Raw genomic sequence first — 17,116 nt, 5'->3', positions numbered from 1 at the left:
ATGGCTGTCCATAACCTCAGCCACTTCTCCAGGTGTCCATTCTCTTTTGTCCAAACTACCCCTATGAGGCATGTTGAAGGCACAGAAATGCCGTCAAGTTATCTGCAGGACCATGCCTTTCTCATCAATATGTACTCCATTTCCTGAGAACTCTTTCTCCTGGACCTGAAAAGCTATGATATGTTTAATGCTATAGTCACTGAGAACTAATATGAAAAGAATTAATGCAAAATAATATATTAGGAGAAATTAAATAAAGATAGATTCAAAAAAGCTCTAGCATGGATGTTGTCTGTTCTCTTGAAGAAGATTGCAACTTACCTGTGGTATTAGTAGCATTGCCTGCTGACTGTTCTGTCCCAGGAGAGACCTTTGTTACGTGTCGAGGAGGCCTAGGTGATCTCTTCTGCTTTTTCCATTTTGATGATTCACTCATTCCTCCAGCTCTCATTTTCAACTGAAAACCAATAGTCATTAATATCAGTGTTGCAAAACCACATAGCATAATGGATTACACAAGCCAACTCACAAATGCTACCTCAAAGACTTTAAAGTCAGGCAGTAGCACTTAAATATATCACGCAAATTAATCAGCACCTCAATATCATGCAAACTACTCCTTAACTCTCCACATATTAGCCAACACTCCATACCTAAATCAAGGGACAATTAACTCATGACTCTGCTATAATATATATTTAACTGTTCAATTATTACAACACTCCCTATTCCCTATCAATACCTTCCTACTTTAAATTAGGATAAAGAATTCTCTTAGACCTACACATCCCAAATCTCTCTGCTTTTACCAAAGCTCCTAGACTTCCGAAGGGGATCAATTAAAGTATCTAAGCAAGCATTAGTTAAGTTTGACATGAAGCTAAAATGTCACCATCTATATATCAAGCTGGAAATGCAGAATGAGCAGCTCTGTCACTGATCTCTTACCTCAATTCACTCTTCATCTTTGTAGCAATGCCATGCTCACGTTCGTCCATGCTCACTATTAACAAGTACTTCTAACACTTCACTTGCTACTGGTGCATGTTACATTGCAAATACCACCCTAGCAATGCAGAAACAAACCCCATTCTCATTCACCTGTCTTCTGTCATTACTTCTCTTCTAAACCTGACCTTAACTCTTGATATCTTTGCGGACCAAGATTCTAGTTTGTACACAGAACTTTGGGAAAACAAGAACAAAAACAGGGGCAGGGCAAGACTGTGTGGCACTTGCTGCACAGCACTGCTATTTCAGGCATTCTGCATAAATGCTCCAGAACTTCCTAAAAACAGTATGATATTTAGTCACATGGCTAATGGCCCTGGCCAGCATGAAAACCAGTTCCTTACAACACAAGTTTCTCCAAGTGCAGGACTGCATGTACTCTTGTGTTTGGTAGCTGCATCAGCTTTTCTGATGCTGCCACCTCCTCAGTTTGGGTGCAAATTTAAGCACTGAACAGGTATCTTGCATGTTGTGGAAACCATTCAGCTAGTTTCAGTACCAGGCCCTATTCAGCATTCTTCTTTGTAAATTTATCACTGTAAAGTTTTATTTTGGGCTATAATACTCCGTATTTCTTATATCTCTAGCATCAAATTTAACTTATGTAGAAAACAGCTATATTCTTTAGTGTCTTCCTTTTTCTACAACTTACCCCCTTCCAGCTACTACTACTCTTGAACACCAATAAATCTTCTAGGTTCCACTACTGTTTTTCCTTCTCTTTCCATTTTCCAGGTAGAATTCTAACTCCCTGTATATGGCCTCAGCCTGTACTTCTCCCTATTTAAACAAAGCTTGTGAAAATGTTATATCCCACTGCCATAAAACATATGTGTAACTTTTCTTCACACCACAATTTGTATTTGCTTGATGACTAATCCCCAGGTTTTAGCTGTGCTGCAATTTCCTTGAGTGTGCTGATTAATAGATTCAGAATTACTTTGCTCCTTAATTGTAGTAAGAATCTTCTAAATCCCAGCTTCTTGGCAAGTACTTACATGACAAGCACACAGCTAAAACCAAAATTTTGAAGATGTCAGAATGTTTTATAATGCTTATGGATCACAAACCTTTCATGTCAAAATTGTCACCTGTCTCATCTTTCCTACTTACTGCTTCATACGGCTATATAAAATATGTGTTATTTTTGATGCTTGCCAATTTCCGAGCCTTAAATACTACCAATAGCTGCATTTATTAAAGGCTTAAGCTACAAATTAGATCAGATAGTTTTACCTACCAGCTATTATAGAAATAGCTGTATTTTTTTCCTCCTTTTTCAGTAACTTATACAATAGGATCTGAAGATTTATGGTTCATCATACCAAACTACTTTTATTAGGAAGGAAAACTGGAAACATTATGTGTTAAACAAAAAAAAAAAATCAGTTTCACACAATTTCAAAACAGACATTGCCTCTAGCTACTAAATGCTGTTGTCATTTTTTGCCAGGTTAAAAGTTACTTGCAGCAGGATGCAAAAGTGAATCAGCAAAATGGAGCTGAGAGAGTGATACAGGCTAACCATGTACCACTCCTTTTGCCCTCAGTCATGCTCCTGAGAAACACCTAACATTTGAAACATTCTATCAGACAATACAACCTGACAATTTAATTACTGTTTCTAATCTCCCCTTTCATACAACACCAATTACCACCTCGAATCAACACTAGCCCTTTCAAAAAAGCATTTTCCCTCTGACCCAAAATCTACCCTCTGTGACTGTCCTGTGTTTCGTTTTTACTTCCAAGATTGCATCTCGAGGGTCATAAGATACAGACCCATCTGTAATCATTTCAATGAACCTGTGCCACCTTTCAGAGACTGAGTCACAGCAGCTTCATATGGATGGGAAACTGGAGTCAGGCAAGCAAGAAGTCTTACTTGATTTTTAAAGATTCCAAAACATTTAATCAAACGACAAATCATTTAGACCAGAATCTAAGTTTATTTGACCTTTTTAGGTGTTTTTTTTTTTTTTTTGTTGGGGTGGTTTTTGGGATTTTGGTTGGGGTGGTTTTTTGTGGGTTTCATTTTTTGTGGGTTTTGTTTTCATTTGGTTTTTTAGAGTTTTTTGGGGGGATGGGTTTGGGGGTTTTGTTTTTGTTTGTCTGTTTTGTATTTTGTTTGTTTAGTTTGGGTTTTTTGGGGGGGTGTTTTTTGGGGGGCAGGGAGAAAGTTCTTTTGTTTGTTCGTTTTTTTGCAGGGAGTGGAGGGGTGGGTGGGGTGAGATAAGATTACCATCCAATCTCCACATTCTACACAAACAGGTATCCTTTTATTAGGATTAATAAAAGGACTACAAAGGACTACTTCCGTAGAATTTTGCCCTCCCTCCTTTTTATTTTGCTATCTCCTTTTGCTTCAATGCAGCAAACTATTGCACAGCTTTAAAAATTTGCAGAAGCAAACAGAAATGCTTAACAAAAACATTTCACCAGTGTCAAGAGGCTAAATGCTGTTTTAACAAACACTGAATTTGGGAATTCTAAAACAATACATGTATCAAAGGACAGCAAAGTAACATCATTCCTTCTGGATTTTCTTTGAATTAAAAGGTAACAAGCTCACATCTCTTTGCTTTTAATGTTAGCATAAAAAAAAATATAAAAAACACTTGTACAGTTTGCCTTTAACTAAAGGAAGTATTTCTAAATCTTGTTTTTACCTTCAATTCAAAGGATTCTCCCAGTTTCTCACTGTATGTTAACACACTGAAATTTTAAACCTAAGTTGCCTTTTTGATTAAATGCAGCAGCTAAATGGCATTTAACAGACCATTAACATATCCTGAATCTTACACATAATATAAAACTCTCATTCCCTCTTCCATGCTCGGTGATATTAGAGTTACATTCGTTTTCTAATTATCAACATCCTTGAGACTACATTAAGCTTGTATTTTTGGCAGTAAAAACCATTTGATGTTGGTATTTAAAAAATATTCTTTAGAAATGAGAGAGGGAGCTCAGAGGTACTGTTCATTCATCTTGGAATTCTGTACAGATTCAATTACATTTATCTGAGTTACTTTTGCATAAAGAAATGTCCACAAAATTATAGAAGAAAAAAATTACAAGACTCCAAATGCTTCCTTTGATAGATGAGGTTTTACAAATAAAACCCTAGCCAAGGTCTAGGAAGGTGAAGAAAAATGTAATACTACAAGTTTCTTTTTAAAGGGTCCATGAGATCTCATTTTTCTACAAGCCACCTTACCTGTACTCGTTTGTTTTTCCATAAGATACTGTAAGCCTCAAGAGAAAAGGGCAGGGGCCAATGATTAGTAATTAAAGTGATTACACTAAAACATGAGCTCATTCTAGATGCAGCATGGAACTGGTCAGCACACCAAGTAGCGTTCAAGACACATAAGCATGCAGAGAGAACGCAGTCCACGATCCGAATCCTGGCGACACCAAGGCAATCCAGTCATCTCATTTACGTACCTGCCTGTACTGCAACAGCTAATGAAGGTTATTTGGTGAAATGCATTTACACATCTTAGGCAACTATCAACAAAATCCACCCTAAAAATCTGTGAAAATTCAGATTTATGTTCCTCCTCACTCCCACAGCAGAGCCCAATGTTTACCTAGAACACTTTTTACTGCAAAGGGAAACATTTCTTAGTCTTTTTTTTCTGTGTAACTCTGCATAAATCTGCAAGTCTTGAGCCACTGCCTTTCAAACTATCCTCTTTGTATAACTATTTTGTCTTAGACACAGAACAAAAGAGTGGCATTTCTAAATATTCTGTTCAACTCTGTCTGGACTAAGTAACATTAACGGCAGACAAAAATTAAAGCTACACTAAGTTTATGAAGCAACATGGAAAACTGAGAACTGTCCTAAGTTAGTTTTTTCAGGGTTATTATGATTGATCCAAACCAAATAATCTCCATGCCTACAGTATTTCTTTAGAAGTATTATCTATGGGTATTAGCAGGGACTAACACATTTCGTAAATCAGTTTGGCCCCACTGATCCCCCATTAGCATATACTGTGCTGGGACACAAATCCAGTAGAAACATGAACAAAAGATGTTGAAAATATACAGCAGTCTCCTTCCAAAAAGCTTTAGAAAGCATTGAACTCTGTGGCCCTGTACCAAGTAACAAAGCTCAGAGATTCACCTTGACTAAAATAATTTTAAGGCATGCGGGTCAAAAGACTCCTCAGGTATAGGGAGGAGCTATGTCTATAAGATCAACAGGCAAGACACACAACACTTCAGAGACAAATCTACACTTTTTATATTTCCTTTTTTCAGGTTTTCATTGTCAAATCTTACCCATGCCCTCCCACTCCCTTCCTCCAGAGGATGCTGTGATGGTGTCTTAGGTGGCACTCACCAAGACAGTGAATGCTGCAGTAAAACAAGGGTCTCTCCCTCCCAAGCCTGCCCCAACTGCAGCCACAACACTGCAAAGCAACCATGGCATGCACTGTCTCCAAAAGCCATGCTGTGTCAAATGAGTGGAGGGAGATTTGCTGCACACAACATAACTATCTCTCAGGTGGTGTTTACAAGAGAAGGAAGAGGGGAATGAGGTAAGAAGGGAGAAGGGAGAGAGCGACCTTCAGGTTCTTAAAGATCAATACCCTCTCTAACTGGTTCAGGGCTTTGGGCTGTTCCCCACTACTTAGCTCCAGTTTGTTGAGGAGACCTGAAGAAATCTGTGAAAGATAGGCAAATGCATGGTTTAAACAAAGCAAAATAAACCCAAAGAGAAGAATAACCTGGCAGAGTGCAAGGCTGAAGGGCTCACTCCTGGCATGCACAGCGAAGGGACAGTACAGGGTAACTGCACAGAGTGGACACAAGACAGAGCATCACTTAACCGAGCGGAGAGCAGCCATCACTTGGTAAGGGCAGCCTTCCTAAATTCAGTCACCTTCGCTCTACACCTTCCGTACACAGACCATACAAGGCCTGGTATCTGCTGTACATTAGCCTGATCTCCTTTAGCTTCCCGTACACCAGCCTACCATCATCACAAATCCTGTGACTTCTCCCCCAGCAAGGGAAACAAGCAGTCATTAGTTTACCATACAAGAAGTAAAGCCCTAAGCTTTACTAGGTTTCAGATTCCTACAACCAAGCATTCAGTCTCTCAAAACACTTCTATAATGGCTCTGAAATGTATGCTTACCCTATGCTGTCCCTTTTCTCAACTCACTGAAGTAAAAACAGAGTGGAAGCTATAAATTGTATATTCAGCGCTAAGTTGAAAGGTGGTTATTTGTTCTCTAGCACTTTTCCCCATCCTATTGCTCTCAACAGCAGAATCTATTACCTTTATTGACATTTTTCATATAGAATATAAAGAATATATAAGTATATATGGAGTTCCTCAATAGGACCTCAGTTCAATAAGAAATTACTACATTAGTAATCATATATGGTGACATAATGGTATTTGAAATACTGAATCCAGCTGCTAAAAACCTCACTGTATTGATCAAGATGGTGGCGTTGAATAAATCCAGAACTTCCACCCGCAGAAAACCGCACATTTAGGGAAAAGGAGATAAAGAAAAGTCTACTTTGATTTGGCTGCTAATAAAGATGGCATTGATCATATGAACTAAGGTGCTCACCACAGAATGCTGTCCCTTCTATAAGTCACCACAGCTTTTTCTACAAAAGCCAATTTCATGCTTTCATGCTGTTTCACCAGCCTCAAAAAGTTTCCCTTCCACACAGGAGGAACTGGACAAAAATATATCCCACGAGCTCAGTATTAGACCAGTAGTGAATGAAGAATGATGAAAAAGAAGCTGGAGAGAGAGCAGAAGACAGCAGATAACCAGACTATGACGCCATCAGGTCCCAGAACTTTCTGGGGTTTTCTAGCCCACAGCACTGATGGCTACTCCCAGAATCCAGACTGTGTCACTTAGGCAGCAGTATCATTAAAAAGACTTGCCACTGGACTATCTGGACTTAATCCCACAGAATTAACGAATCTATGTCCATTTATGTGGTTAAACATGCTCTTTCAGTGAACTGGGACTTGTAGAAACGAAGAAATACAAGTGTGAAAACAAACAAAATAGAAATGAGCGCAAGCCAAAGACAGGAGCAGAACAGTCAACACAGTGCTGAGTCTTACCTTCTTCATGTTCGTTCCCATGTAGCTTTTAGGCTCTTCTTTAAACTGAGGCAGCCTGAAATACAAAGAGCAAGCCAAAATACATAAGCTTATATGGATTGACAAGAAGGGGAAAGAAACAGGCTGGTCTTTCCAGTTATGCTGCAGGTACTAGAAAACCCAAATTAGGTTTTCATAAAGAGAGACTCTCCTAATTTCTTTTCCTGCCACAATCTGCCAAGGGGAAGAACCCCCACAAATACAGATGAGAGCTGCTGTGCATGCTATTACTGCTAATGGCTGGTTTTCTATATTGATTTTCCTGCCATGTAAAGACCATTTGTTTTCCTTCAGTGTATGTTTTCAGCAGTGCACTATTTACATTTGTCCAAAACAGGTTTCACTGATGCTACTAAACAGAGCTGCTGAGTCAGTGCCATCCACACCAGGACTCTTGCAGTGTACCTGTTATTACTAGTCATGGCAATTCCTCTATTTGAATTTGTAGAAACCCCAGCAGTTATCCTGTGTTCTGCATCATATAAACACAACTGTGGAAGGCAGCAGATGTACATTAAGCTGAATCTTTGGAGATAAGCAGTTCCCATCTCAGAATGAGGTAGACAGCTCTCACCCGTGCTACCAAATGACAGCATGTACAGCTCTACAATTCCACACACCCTGCTCTCTCTTCTACTGTTTCTTTACTACAGTTCTGTCTTTACTTGATGAGGGTATAAAAGCCTTAGAGAACAGCTTTGGCTGTTTCTTTTTCTGGAAAACAAGATGGCCAAATCACCCCTGCAGTTGCTGCCTTTGCTTTGCATCTCTATCCCAATGTCCACAGACACAGATGGTGATGGTGTCTCTTAGCCTTATCAAGAAGGACAGAGGAGAGGATTACACAGTAAGTAATGAAAAAGCACCAAGTAAAATTCACATATGCATTTGGAGAAAAAGTAATGTGGCTTCTCCTCTTTGAGGAGATTGATTCTGACTATGCCCAACATTCATCCAGTGCACAATGCAGGGTACACAGAGGAGAAGAAAACTGAGATCCCATTGGAACTGTGTGACAATGGGGAAAAAAATACAATGCAACTGTGTTTCATAAGCTGTCAGTTTCACCGAAATATTTTTCTACTAAAAGTATATATGTACCTGTAAAAATTTCCTTTTTACAATACCCAGGGAAAGTCTATGATTACTTCACTATTTGGAGAAACAGTTTTCAAGTTAATTAACTTACTTGAGTTTTAAAGAAGCCATCTTAATTACCTAAAGGGTGCTGAAAAGGGCAGAATGTTTGTCCAAGACACATGATTTCAAGAGTTTTAAATGTTCTTTGATGTGTGAGGTCACAGCTCTCAGCTAGAAATCAGTGTGTGGGTATTCAACACCATTTCTGTTCTCTCTGCTAAAGAGAGCTATATTTTTAGAGCACCTTTTTTTCAGTGAAGTTTGCATTCTCTGTCCTGAAACTGGTTCTCTATCCTAAAGCTCTTCATTACTTGGCTGTCCATCTCTCCTCAAAGGACACCTCAAACCAGGCAACCTTCCCTACCTCTGTCTCCCTGCAGTCTGACAGGGTCAGCCCTAGAGAAAAGTGCCAAATCCTTCATCCCCTTCCACCTCTAAATAATGACCATTTTGGATGATTTTTCTGAGGGCCCTTAAGTGGAAGTGTGGAATCTTTCTGTCCTTAGAGGGCCATCTCAGCAATGCTGAGGCAAACACAAGCAGGTTTACCTTGTGAAGAGCAGCTGCACCATGTCGACCAGAGTGTGCTCTGCAGATTTTCTCAATAACTCTGCGAAGACAAAAACAAATAACACAGGTGTCATTACTCAGTGTGATATTATCAAGAGGCTTCTTCAAGCAGACTCCCCTTCGAGTCTTGTTTACAGAGATTACGGCAAATTTATTAAAACCAGCTCCAACCCCGCATTACTGCAAACGGTCACGGCATCACACGGTGGCGCTACACAGCTGGGGAAAAGAGCAGTCCAAACCTGTACAGCGAACGCCCAACAAATCTTCCATGAAGTTGTAGAAAGACACAATAATATAAAGCTCAGCAGCTTTCCATGGATGCATGCTCTACAACAGAACTAGTTAATGCTGAGGAAGCCTGACCAATTTCTTAATGGCAGAAGTATGAACAAACCTACCACTGAGCCTCATTTCGAAGCATATGCGGAAACAGGACTGCATGATCTCACACACCGACTCATTGGTGAGGTGGGCTCCCACTGGGGTGAGCAGCAACGTCCTCAACACCTGCGAAGAACAGCACCCACATGTACCACACTGCAATGATGCATGCACTCCCAAGAGGAGGTTGGTTTCCTCAAGAAAGACTGCCATGAGCAGAAAACCAAAGGAGGCTTCTCCTGGAGTCATTTTAAACTGAATGCTGTGCTCAAGAAGCCAATTAGGAGACAAGAATGATCTCCTGACCCACTTCTTAAAGAGGTCCAATACACTGCATGCTACCCAGTATTTAAATTCAGAAACTAGGTATCTGCTCAGAAGTACACAGACCGAAGAGGTATACAGTCCATAGTTTTGTCTCTACAAAAAACTTTACTCAAAAATAAGTCTGAGAGCTCCATATTGATAATTAACTCCCCCAACACAGACCATGCACAAGGTAGGATTATCAACACTACCATATTATCAAGTTCATAATTTTAAAATAATTTAATTTAAGCTTTTAACTATTTTCATTTGGAAAAGCTTTTACCACAGGTATATGAGCCATCTGTTTAAAAATAAAGTCTGTCACTAAGCTCCTGCAGAGTCAAAACATTGCTCCCTCCTCTTCATCTCTATGTAACAGGATATGTTCCACAACAGGCAGCAACCATTATGGTAATTACCATTTCTCTCCTCTTACCTGTAGGATTTTCATCAAGACAACCTCATCGCTCGCATGATCTGTGCCCACAAATCGAGCATGAGTGACAGCATCTGCCATGTTCTCCATCCCCTCTGCTGTGCCCTCATGGCTGGGATCTGAATAACACAATAAAAGAGATGTGTCAGGGAACAGCCATCTACAGTCTACCACCTCTGTGGGAAGACATCTACATGGAGATACTGTGTGACCTTCAGCTTCCTCAATTTATGTGACTTGCACTGAGTTGACCCGACAAGAACATAACTCACCTCCCACTAACAGAAAGGCTTTCAGGCTCCCACTAACTGGGAGCTTTCAGAAAGATGTATCAAGAATCTACTTACATTTGCAAAAAAATATAACTTAACAAAGAAAATAATTAAAATTCCATTGTTAATGGTTCTCTATGTTTTAGAAGTTAAGTTCTAAGACTGTGTCCTGTTCCCTACAATATAGCACAATCAGCTATTAAATGCATTCAGGGCCTCCTTGGGAATAAAGAAAAAACAGCTCTTAAACATAGGGAACCTAAAATTTACTCTCATGAGAAGAAAATGCCAAACAGGTTCCACTAAATTGAGAAGGGAAAATTGTCTCTTGTTCTACATCCCTCTCAAGGAATGAGAGCTGGGAAGGAACAGACCAGTAGCTTTCCCCAGAGAAAACAGCAGACAGACACAATCACAGTTTAGATATCAGAGTTGCAGGCGTCCCACTCCTATCATTCATCAAGGCTCCTTCTCTCCATTTCAGTCTTTTGCAGCTAGAAACAATGGTGCAGTTGAGAGAATGTTTAGGATGAGATTGTTGCTAGTAACTGTATCTCGTGCTACATTACAGTGGCTTCAGAAAAGCTGCCTCTGGCTTTGATTTCATTCTCACTTAGACAATATGGCACTGGGCAAGAATCTTGATACCCTTTTACCTAAACAGTCATTAGGAAAAAAAGGAGACAACCTAAACATTGCTTAATACCTCATTAATTGGCAATGGGGCCTCTTGAACTCCAGCAACAATGCTGACAGAGGAACCAAGCAAGACCTTGTAAGCTCTGCAGAGAAACTTTGCAGATTCCCTCTTTGACTCCAGTAATGCTCACATCTAAGAAGGGCTATAAAAGTATTGGTATTAAAGAAAGCTGCCTTTATTGTGGTCCAGAGACAGCAGCCTCTACCACACTCCTGTCCTGAGCGGCTGCAGGGTAAGAAATTTCTCATAGTTGTATAAAACTGATATGGCACTGGTGTACTTTAGAATCACATAAATCTGCATAGGAACAGCACTTTGCCATTGCCTCCTCTTACGCATCCCTTTTAAGAACAGAGCTTGCTTACTTTTGACAATGTTCACACACACACAGAGAAATCTTGTATAGTTTAGAGCAAGTTCCTCTCCTGGTTTGCCAAACAAACTTCACTGAGCTTTTAAGAATGCTGTTCTAAAACCAAGTGGTCACTTTTCACTCAGTTTAGCAGCAGCACACAACAGGATACAAAACTGGAAGCATTAGGTAAGAGGCCTGGCTGCCAAAAGCAGTCCTCCACATACCTTCAATAATGGCTTATAATCCAGTGAGAAGCTACTACTCTTCTACCAAAGGCAATAAAATCAGTCATAGGTTGGTGAATCACGCACTCTTATTCATGGAGGTAACAGCATAAATCACCAAAGGTGATATAGGCTCATTCTGAATTGTCTTAATTAAATTAGGCCAGTGGTGTTACAATGCCAGCACCTACATTAGCATTACTGTTAACCAACTTCAACAACCACAGTGGAAAGCAGCCCAGTGGGAATCAAGACGAAAAAGCAACTTGCTGCAGAAAAGGCTCCCCCAGGCAGCACACACAGATTCACTTCATTGTCACCATTGTCACCTTTTCCAGGAGATGTGAGTTACTCTAGTCTTAGGGATATATTTAATCATAGTTAGGGATAAACAGTCTGTGTGAAAAGGAAATGCAAGCAAGTTGTGCACATGCTTCTATAACAGATCTGTGAGTACTGCTTTGCTGTTCTAGCCCCTACCTTCAACACCTCTCTCCCAACACACATCACGCCTGACTACTTCAGTTCTGGCTCCCTGGAACAGCACTACAAATTCAGGTCAATTTATAAAGCCTCTTGAGTTCAATTAAAAGCACAGATACTTCTACTTTGCAGAAACAAGATACAGACAAAAATCTTTGTTCCCTTGTGAGAAAACACTACAGAAAGATGTATCGATGCCTGCTCAGAATCACTAACAAGAAGTTTGAGTGAGCACAATAACAGTTTGAAAATTGCCATCTACAATGCAAAGATCTAGACACCCCATCTAGATACACACACTTCATATCAGGTGCAGTTTTACACCAGGTGGACAAAAGAACAAACAGAAATCAGAAAATCCAGGCTCTGAACCAGAGGGAATTCAGGAAAGCCAGAAGCCTGCTCAGTAACACCTTTAATAGAACTAAAATAAATCACCATGGAGAGAGAAAAGGTGGAGGGAAGAAAAAGCCTTAAACTCCTTAAACAGCAAGTCCTCTCGCTGGAAGCTGAGCAACAGCTACTAAGAGATACGTAGTTTCCAGGAACATCAGAGAAAGCTAACTTTAGAAATGGAGCCAGAAGCTGCAGTGGACAACAAAAAGAGCACATACTTTTTGTGAGGGAAATACAGAAAAGGCCAATTCTGAAATTTAGCCACTAGTCTTCCTATAGCTAAGGTTTAAGCTCATCCAGTAGGCTGACAGCTCAGTAGCTACTGCAAAACTGCTGAGCAATGAAATAACTAATCTCAGGGATAAAAATCAATGGGAGTTTAGTATTACCACACAGTTTTCTAGTACTTTAAAAGTTATTGTGTAATTTATCAACTAAATTGTAGAAGAAGTATTTAGAGCAGAGGATAATCACTGTAATGCTAACTATTCCTGCTAAAACACACACATGGTGAATATCAAGTAATTTTATCTGAGCTGTGATTGCATGCTATACCATTAGTGAATTTGCAATTCAAACTACCAGAGATCAGAATTCTGAAACTCTACTCAATAATTATTTTCTAACTGGTTTTAAAACATACCCCTCAGAAATACTGGCCTAAAAAGGAGAAAGATAACCACCTTTTGACATGTGACAGAATAAAAAATCCAGTAAGACTGCACAAGGATTAGCAATGAAATACTTTGGAAATGGGAAAAAAAAAGCCATTTTAAACAAATATATTTATCAGAGGAGTTTGGCCCTTTCATTGCACCCTGGTTTTCAACCCAGTGTGTACAGCAAAAACTAACCACTCACAGAACAGACAAAGCTAATGTCACTTTTTTAAAATGTGCTGGCTTCACCTGCCATTATGCAGCCCCAAAACGCGCTATAATATCTGCCACACTGCAATTTCCCTACCATGGTTATGACAGCATTCTTCTCTCTTGCTCTGTATAGTTTGAAACAGATTTGTACATCAAGAACAGTTTTAAGCATTTCTTATGTTCAGGCAAGCAGTCTTTAGACTACCTTTAGTCTCATATTACAAAAGTAAAATTGTAATACCAAAAAGCTTTCATTTAACAACACAACCTTGCCAGATGTTCAGCCAGCACCACTAATCCCAGCCTAACTGGTATCTGGAGCAGCACAAAGGACAAGGCTGCTCTGAATGTCACCTGAAGCAACAACGAGGGTCTTAGATTACAGGTTATGCCCCAGAAAAAAGGCCAGGCAGAGAGTCTTCCACTGCCTACTACAAAGACACACAGTCACCAACAGTTACAGGGATGCACTCTTGTTGGAGTGACCCAATTAATATTCTAAACAACAGGTAGCTAGAGAAAGGCTACAAATGCTAAACTCCATTTTTTCCCGTTGCTGCCTCAAATCAAGCATCTGTAGTCAGTTGCCTGTGCAAACATTTGCCTGGACATGTGATACAGATCATAAAAGCCCAGAAGAAGAATCCACCCCTCACTGAAATGCTGGAAGTCATATAGTTTGCATTATTGCTTAATTCTTCAGGGGGACATGTTTTACAGGCTTATTTTTCAAGATTTCTTTGTGGCCCTAGGAACTTATGTCATTATTGTACCATTCTAGTTATATTTTTGTATTAATTATATCAAATACTATCCACTAACAGAAGTTTTCATACAGTAGATTTTCATCCAACACTTCAATCTTTTTTCCTGCAAGTCTCTATTTTTGCTCATTTTAGTTTTGTGTCTTTCCTGCAAAAGTGATTTGCATTGACATAAAGCCCTTTCTTTCTCTTTCTGCCCTTTCTGCTTTCATGCTTTCTCCAAAGAACTAAATATTTAAAATAACCAAAAATTCAAAGTGTTGCCTTACAATGCAAAGGAGAAAAAGTACTGAAAGGTCTGAACTCAGGGGGAGGGAAGACTGATAAAATTATTTTCCTTAAGTGAGACTATGTATAAACAAACACGGATAACAGGTTTTGTAATTTGTAATTTGCACAGGTACGATCACAAAGTACTAACAGAACTTACAGAGAAAAATCAAGTACCACTAACAACGGGATGACAGATTGGTGGCAGACAGAAAGCCAGCTAATGAGTTGCAGCCAGCTGAGCCACGGGAACTGACCACATGCACATTATTAGTCTTTCACAGATACAAAGAAAAATGTGCAAATTTGAAAGTTTGATCAGCAGCAATACAGTCTCTGCCATGACAATTGTGGAAAGTGAAGAGTACTGGCACACCACTGGACAAGGTCTGGGACCAGGCAAAAAATCATCTTCACTCTAGAGCAGAAATATTAGTCCACAAAACTAAATAAATCCTACTGAGTTTCTACATGTTACAGTATTGTACTCTGAGCTGATATTCTTTCCTCCCTGGCCCTTTTGCTTGGAGGGCATTAAAAAGCAGCTGGTGACCAGCACAGTCCTGCAGCTGGCCCTAAGCACACACAGCAGTCAGGGCAGAGCAGAGGCTCTGGCTCTGTCTCCAGACGGCTGCAGCACCACGAAAGATCAGCCAGTAAGATATTAAGAAACTGCAGATGCTGATTTCCCCAGTGTTAATGACAATTTTCTAATCTCCACATTAGGACTGCAAGCATGTATGCTAGCCAAAGACACAGCTCACAGAGATGCATTTGGCTGGCATTTTGGTAAATCCCAAGAAGTCACATAACATACCTATTAGTGCATATGAGAGGAACTTATTCACAGAGGTGAGTGCCAATCCAGTTATGGGGCCTGTAGTGTCTTCAGAACGGATTACTTCCAGAAAAGGCCGAAGAAAGACATTAGGTTCAATTTCAGATAGTTCTGTAAAATAAAAAAAAAAAATTTAAAAGACAATTAGACTTGATTCATTAGGATTTATTTTCTCTTTAAGAATATACAGCAAGTTTCATCTCAGAGGGAAAAAAGCCTGTTCTAGGTTAGTTTCAGAAGGCTGGTGGGAAGGTCAGGGTTGCTTTTACATATATACACACACCAACACACACATAGGTATATGTGTATATTTTAAATGCAATGCTTTGTAAAGTTCACTTTCTTGCAATCTTCAAAACAGCTTTCTGGAGCCTTCTAAAATCTGATTGTAGGAACACTCTGTGTAAGCGCCACATTTATGCCTAAATTTATGCTTTAACTCATTGGCAGATGCAGCTGCATTTTCCTATTAGTCTTGGAACTGTGTGAACCCATAAACTATATAGACCCTGTCCTACCTTCTGCCACCCCTGTAACATCCTACTACAGATAAAACCCCACGCTAATCACATGCAAAGTACAAATGTACAACTAGGTTCACTGGACCTCTTGCAGCTCTTTGCCTGAATACAAATTGTATTTCTGCTACAGTAAATGTTTGCTTGGCAAAGACAGGAAAACCTCACAAGATAGCCTAACTTTAAAACTCTTCTGTCTTGCTCTCAAAATAACTGAATAAGCCTCTCAACCAAACAATTAAAAAGGGCACTCCTCTACTTGCTGCTTTGGCCAGCAAGGATTCCCTCTAAAGCTGCAGTACAAGAAGGCACTGAGCTATTGAGCTGGAGAAAAAAACAACTAACAAGCTGCCTGAACTTTCCAGAATGATCAAGAGGCGCTTTGGGAATGGAAAAGAAATACAGAAGAGAATAACCAGAACTAGAGAAACTGACCAAGAAAAACAAACAAAAAAACCAAACCAAAACAAAAACCAAACCCAACCAAATAAAACAGGAGGAATCAAGATAAGAGGAGCCCTGAGGGGGATTTAGAAGAAAAAGCATTAAAAAGCAGGTGAATGCAACCACAACACAGCTAGTACATAGGCACAGAAGAATGCATTAAAAGTAACTTGAGTAATTTTGAGACCAGAAATATTTAAGTACAACATTTGGCTCAACTTGCTGAAACATACCTTTTATTCCTAACAAAAGTTAACAAGTCTAATGGCTAATAGTGTCACAGGATCACTGGCATTTATACCCTTAATCAAATAATCAAATATTGAACTTATCTGTCATAGGAGCTTCTTTGAGGCAGGGAGAAAAAAAGACTGCAATTCCTAAATCCTTAGACAAGCTGCTTTTCTATCTACCAACATAATTCAATTATTTTGCTGAGGGGAAAAACCCAAACCCCTTATTCTGAGATAAGTGAAATTCCATTTTATCACAGTTCCTACTGAGAAGCCTTAAGTATCAAAGCAAAAGTCTGCCAGTATGTTAATTAAGTATGTTAACATAACTGTGTCAAATTATGGCAAGGAAGCAAAGGAGGGAAAACTATACAGGGGCTTATGTTTTAAAAGTTAAGAGCACAGAGAAGAATATCAAAGTGCTGTTAACTAAAGAAAAACTGCAATTAAAAAGGGACTTTGGGAATCATTATGCCATCTCTTACGTTTCAGCCACCAGCTCAAATAAGACCAACACCACTCACTTGTGAGGGGTTAAAAGGAACATGATGATTCAAGCTTTTTGGTTTAAGAACAACTCCCCCAATTTGTCAGATAATATGCTGGTGTAACCTTACAATTGTGTCACCTCTCAATAGCACATGGAAATCCAGATGATCATAAGATATACTCACATTAATACTTATTTAAGTGTGTTTTATAGAACAGTTGACTGGTTACAAGCACTTGGGCAGCAT

General features: G+C 39.5%; 1 protein-coding gene across 6 annotated transcripts in view; it reads right to left on the bottom strand.

Moving 5' to 3' along the window:
* Positions 1 to 17,116, bottom strand: part of GBF1 (golgi brefeldin A resistant guanine nucleotide exchange factor 1) — a 102,218-nt gene that overhangs the window by 27,708 nt on the left and 57,394 nt on the right. For 2 of the 6 annotated variants that reach the window (XM_068197466.1, XM_068197467.1), the window contains 8 exons: positions 15,164 to 15,295; positions 10,011 to 10,129; positions 9,283 to 9,391; positions 8,861 to 8,921; positions 7,133 to 7,187; positions 5,619 to 5,693; positions 4,232 to 4,267; positions 322 to 457 (listed from right to left, as the gene is read on the bottom strand). In XM_068197466.1, coding sequence (XP_068053567.1) covers positions 322 to 457; positions 4,232 to 4,267; positions 5,619 to 5,693; positions 7,133 to 7,187; positions 8,861 to 8,921; positions 9,283 to 9,391; positions 10,011 to 10,129; positions 15,164 to 15,295 — 723 coding nt within the window. Of the gene's footprint in view, positions 1 to 321; positions 458 to 4,231; positions 4,268 to 5,594; positions 5,694 to 7,132; positions 7,188 to 8,860; positions 8,922 to 9,282; positions 9,392 to 10,010; positions 10,130 to 15,163; positions 15,296 to 17,116 lie in introns of all 6 variants that reach the window. The other 4 variants (XM_068197469.1, XM_068197471.1, XM_068197470.1 and 1 more) reach the window with 3 other exon arrangements.

The sequence above is a fragment of the Anomalospiza imberbis genome, chromosome 8 (assembly GCF_031753505.1).
Source record: "Anomalospiza imberbis isolate Cuckoo-Finch-1a 21T00152 chromosome 8, ASM3175350v1, whole genome shotgun sequence".
In the NCBI taxonomy this organism is placed as follows: Eukaryota; Metazoa; Chordata; class Aves; order Passeriformes; family Viduidae; genus Anomalospiza; species Anomalospiza imberbis.
Note: the sequence above shows the minus strand (reverse complement) of the source record. Positions and strands in the feature narration are given on the sequence as shown.